Source organism: Alligator sinensis, unplaced genomic scaffold (genome assembly GCF_000455745.1).
Source record: "Alligator sinensis unplaced genomic scaffold, ASM45574v1 scaffold361_1, whole genome shotgun sequence".
In the NCBI taxonomy this organism is placed as follows: domain Eukaryota; kingdom Metazoa; phylum Chordata; order Crocodylia; family Alligatoridae; genus Alligator; species Alligator sinensis.
This window is the reverse complement of record NW_005842007.1, coordinates 2,801,720-2,807,435: the sequence shown is the minus strand read 5'-3', so window position 1 is coordinate 2,807,435 and position 5,716 is coordinate 2,801,720. Positions and strand designations below refer to the sequence as shown.

The following is a 5,716-nucleotide window of genomic DNA, read 5'->3' as shown; positions in this document are numbered from 1 at the left end:
CACCACTTTGGATCTGAGCCTTACTCATATCAGCAGAAATTTCTCTGGTGGGCAAAGTCAGAAAGATGTTTTCTGACAAAAATCAGATGCAAATCTAATGCAACTAAATTAGCTGGTGAAATATCCTGAACCCCTGTATAACTAACGTATCTCCCAATGAGAAAGGAGAGGTTGTTAGCCGTGTTAATATGAAGTTAGGTAAAAGGTAGGCGAAGGTAGCACCTTAGGCTGGATCCAGATCTGCAGGCATGTGCGGTTTTTAGTGTACATGTTGCACATTAAACGGTGTGCCAGGCTGCTAATTTGAAGCACTGGGGAAAAATCTGCTACTGGGATTCCCTGGTAGCAAAAATAAACTCTGAAAAGAAAAAAGGCATGCAAAGAATGCCAAAATACCACGTGCCAGAACAAATGGAGATGGAAGTCCAGAGCTACCAGCTCCCCCATCTCTGTGCATTTCAGAGCCCCTGTGCTGAGGAACCCTGTGCCCCAGTCAGTTGGGGGGTGGCTAGCTGGGGCCCAGTGTGCCTTGAGACAGGGGCTCCACATGCCTCATCACGGAGACAGGGGAGCAGCCAGCTCAGAGCTGCAGGCTCCTCCATCTCAAAGCACGCTGTGCCCCAGACAGGTGGGGAACATCTGGCTGGGGCACAGGACGCCTCAGCACAGGGGGGTCCACAACGTATGGAGACAGGAGAGCAGGCAGTCCTGGGCTGCCTGCTCCCCCATGTCAATTTGCTGCTCGCCAGCTGGCTGGGCCACAGGGTACCCCAACATGGGGGCTGTCTGCCAGCTAGCCCCTTGCTGAGGCACACTGTGTCACAGTCAGCCCCACCTCGACCCTTGCAGTGCATGCAGCATCAGGACAGTGTGTCCCACTGCAAACCGCCTAAGCAGGGCTGTGCACTGCAGCACAAAGTAGTGGCATAAATTTGTGCCATTATTATACATGCGGCTGCAAATGCATTCCTCTGCTCATGTGGATGCAGCCTTAGGCCTCCTATACACATGCAGGGAGGCTGCTGCAACGCACTGTAATATCAGCACGTCGGAGCAGACTTGATTAATTGAATTACCACGTAATTACATGGTATCAATGTAATTACCACACTCCAGCAGACTCCAGCATCATGTGTATCAGCGTCCCCTGCACTGAAAAATGGCAGCGAGGCACTTTGAACTGAAGCTCATTGAATGAGCTTCAGTTCAAAGTGCCCCGCTGCCATTTTTCAACATGAGGACACCGATACACATGACGCTCCAGGTGCTTTTATTTAGTGTGGCTCTTGGAGCCCTTAGAGCTCTTGGAGCCTATAAATGCCCTTAGAAACTAACTGGTTCACAACAGCATAAGTTTTTGTAAACACTACACTACTTTATCAGATACTATGATTGGACTCGCAGAAAGCAGGAGTTCTAAATAGAAGGGAATATAAATACAAAAGGATAGTGGGAGGAAGCACTGCTGAGATCAGTGAAGATGGGTTGAATACATCAGTAGGGATAAACAAGGCAATTAACCCAGTGAGGAACATGTAGGTTATAAAAGCTAGTTCAGGTAATGGGAAAAGAATCCAGAATTTCTGCTGAAACCATGCTTGACACAATCCAGTTTGTGAAAGATTTATTTTCATGCAGTTTCTCATTTAAATTGTTTTTTAAAGTGTTGTTGTTTAAGAACACTAACTCCAACATCAGTGACAGAACGTCCAGGGAAGTTAATGTGAACTGACACATGCTTTGGTGTCTTTTTGGAATTGATGTCAGATTGATGTCCATTCATTCTTTAAAATAGGGATTGCCCCATCTGTCCAAAGTAGACAGCAGAGGTGCACCATAAGCAAGTGATGGAATACATGATGTTGGTAGAGGAGCAGGTGAATGAACCCTGGATGTTATGATCTGCATTGTTTGATGAGGTGGGGGGGACAAACTTGCCCCCCAAGGCTGCCTTGAGATGGTCATCATTTTCCGAGATGGGCTGGAAGTCATTAATGTCCAAAGGGTTGAGGGTGATTGTTAGTGTCCAAGGTATTCAAACACGGGGCTATGGGTAACAGCCAGAGGGATTCTGCTGTCCTTGTAATGGAGTTGGTATTGTAGCAGTCTAGAACAAGGTCTGATTCTGGCTCTGTTGATTTGGTTAGCTACAGTTTTGAGATTGTACTTTAAGTGTAGGAAGCTACTTTCCAGGTCCCTAAGGTTTACATCCCAGTCAGTGGGATCACAGCAGATACAGCTGTAACAAAGAGTCTGGTTTTAGATGATAGATCTAGTGGTATAGTTGAGATGAAAGCTGGTGGCAGGGAGGTAGCTATAGTGGTCAGTTGACTTCTGATACAATATGATGGTGATGTGGACATTGAAAAAATTACCCACTTTCCAGTGACTTTCCAACAGGAAAGTCTGCTTTCTAACCTGTACTATACAATTTGATTCATTTAATGGTTCCTTTGCCTTCTTTGCATTGGACGAATCACCTACTTCAATGTAATCAATGTTACTATGGCTTGATTCTAGCCTTACTGCCTGTTTTCGGATTATGTAGAGAAATACAAAAGAATAATAATGATTGAATTGACTGAGATGCTCATTCCAGGGAGGACTATTTGGACTCCTGCACATGAGCTGGTTGGAAACTTTCAGATTAAACATTCTTGGACAATGGTAATTTATCAAAACCAAAACGGTTTGGTAGAAAAGGTCAGTTCTGATAAATCTTCAAATTCCAAAATTAACAAAGAATTGCTATGGAAATGTTGAATTTTACTCATTTTAACAGTCTTGAAATGAAAAATTTTATTTTTCCATTTTACTATGATCCTCCATTTCAAAATTTAGTTACTTCATACTAGAAAATGTCTATAAATAAAAAAATCAAAATGGATAAATGGTTGGCAAAAACTGCTGAAGTTTTGATTTTTTCAGTTTAGAACGGGAACATTTTTTCAAATTTCAAGATGGGAAAATTGTTTACCACTCAGCTGTAATAAACATCAACTGACCTGAATACAAGCTGCTTATCTCCAGGCTACCTGAAGGCTACCTGCTGTGTCTAACAGGTGGTGTGTTCTCTCCTGGAATTTTCTTTTCTCAAACTAGTATCATCTCCATGCTTTTAGGAGCATTCTCTTCCCTAGTAGCCCACTGATATGGAAAAACTAGTGAAAAAGAGATGATCTTCCCTCCCCTTATCTACTTGGGAATCAGCTGCTTTATTCAGGCAGAATTCACTAGCCAAGGAGGAATGAATACACCAGTCAAACACTCTCCAGAAAGAAACTGTTCAATCACTGGAAAAAATGCATACTTTTCTGGACATATTAACAAGCTAGGAAGAGTTTGACTTTCTTCTCTCTCCTGTGACTTAGTGAGGAAAGACACTGAGGCTGTATAATGCACACACCATTAGGTTTTGCAGTCAGGCAAAGGAAGGAACTCACCGGTCCTCATAAAGTTTTACAGAAGATTCAGAAGGAATAACCTCTCTGACCTCAGCAGTGATAGCATTAGTGTGACTAGCCTGCACTATGGTAATCTACAAGATGATTAAATTAATGATTCCTTTGCCCTCTTTGCCTTGGCAGAGTTTGCCACTTTAAAACACTGCGTTACTCAAGTTGGACAGTTCATTTCACAGTAAAAAAGAGGTGTCTCTACATTTATACTTGGAATTCGTATCTGACATCCCACTGACTAAAATCAACTGGGCTATGTACTGCAGAAGTAGTATTCATGAATATTTGTTCAGATTCAGGATGCCTATTCTGTTGGACGATGACTGTGCAATATGGCAGGAAATTCACATGAGTAGGGCATTTCTTCATATGCATGTTTTTTCTTCCTCCCTACATGCAGAAGGTGGGCAGATCTACACATGTTCCCGACTGCACAGTTGTTACTGTACAGCTTTTGCAAGTACTAAATGACTGCGCAGCAATCACCATTACTGTGCAGTCTCAGCGTCACATGGCTTGTTTCTAACCCTACTGTGCAACAGCAACAAGCTACTGCGCAGTAGCACTGGCATCACGGTTCCTGCCAACGCTACATCACTGCAGCATCTCGTGTAGATGCACCCACTGTTCATTATTTTCTATTTAATATATACTATTTCCAATCAGGAAAAAAAATTTGATTTCAGACTTGTCTATACCACCTCCATGCTCTCCACTGCCTTCTATTGCAGCATGTACCATATCCCAGAAAAAGACAGTAAAGTCATGTTAGAGCAGCCCTAAACACAGATCCAAGTGCTTCTCTCAGGTTCTCTAATCCAGATGTGCTTTTTGGTGCACACACAGGGCCTGCCATAAGGTGATGACTTTAGGGCTGTGCAAAGTTTCAGTCCTTGATTCAATTCGGCGGAGATTCAGCCCGATTCAGTGGCCAAATCTCTGAACCTGAATTGAATCAGAGGACCCTTTAATCTCTCCAAATCAATGCGGAACCCTCCAAATCAATTTGAAGCGATTCAGACAGGTTCCGGTCCACTTCCTAGTCCACTGGGGAGTACTCAGGGGGGACTCCCCACATCTCCCCCTCTGGCTCAGTGACTGGTACCTTCTGGGTCAGGGGGACACCTGGGGTCCCCCTGTGGCTGATCACCAAGCCAGGGGGCATGGTGGAGGGCCCCCAACGCACTCCTCAGTGTACTTCCAGTCCACTTCTGGCTTTGTTTCTGAGCACTCTAGAGAGCCCCCCGTGCTCCTATGGGACACTCCATATGCCCCAGCACTGCAGCGATCACGAACCACACCTGCTACCTCAAGGTATAAAGAAAAACTTTTGAAGCTGTGCTTGTGTTCAAATCACTGATTCACCAAATTAGCATCAAATCTTGAGATTCGGATTCAGCTGAATCAAATCAGGAATAGTGATCCAAATCAACGGATTGAATCACTGTCCTCAATTTGGGTTGAATCTGAATTGAATAGGGCCCATTTCGCACAGCCCTAGATGCCACTGCTTCACTTCTGGGATTTGATGGGTACTGGGTATGAGTGAGGAGTAGAGGGGGAAATGGAGGAAGGGAAGAGAAGTGGGTGGTGGGTGGTTCTTAGTTTGTACAACACCTAGCACAATGAAGTCCTAGTCCATAGCTAGAGCTGTAATATAGATTATAATAAGAGTTTCTGTTCAGAAAGAGCATTAGAACAACGAGCACATTTGCAAAAATCAGGATAAGTTCACAAACAGTAAAAGAAGTTTACATGTGTTAGATAATTTATTTGTAAACAACAACTCAACCATCTTTAGACATTAGATACAACATTGAGCAACTGACACACAACAATCCTGCCATGCACAGCATGCTTAGGCAAGAAAATATGTGTGCCTTAGTCACAAAAGACAGAATAGAGCCTCAAGTGCTTGGGTTTATTCCAAAATAATCCAAATGCTGCTTTTTTTGGCAAATGGGGGTCAGTGAAGCTAAAAACTCACAGAAGGTTTTGGGCATTCATGTGTTTATATACACCCACTCTGTCATTTATTATTCTAAAGCTACTTTACTCAAATCAAATTACATAGCTGACAAGCTGCATAGATAAGAAAGAATAAAAGTTAAATTTAAAATTAGCTGACAACACTACATGATATAGTATCTATTTGGCACTTTTAGAGTGAGTGATGAGAGTTACCTAGGGAAAAAAATTGCACCTTCCTAAATTGCACCTTAAATTATTAAATAAATTATGAAGATGATGGAACGTAT

General features: G+C 43.0%; 1 protein-coding gene across 1 annotated transcript in view; it reads right to left on the bottom strand.

The window, feature by feature from the left end:
• Positions 1 to 2,259: 2,259 nt before the first annotated feature.
• OFCC1 (orofacial cleft 1 candidate 1) overlaps positions 2,260 to 5,716 on the bottom strand; it is a 112,672-nt gene continuing 109,215 nt past the window's right edge. The window contains exon 12 of the mRNA XM_014519073.1: positions 2,260 to 2,529. Coding sequence (XP_014374559.1) covers positions 2,260 to 2,529 — 270 coding nt within the window. The remainder of the gene's footprint in view (positions 2,530 to 5,716) is intronic.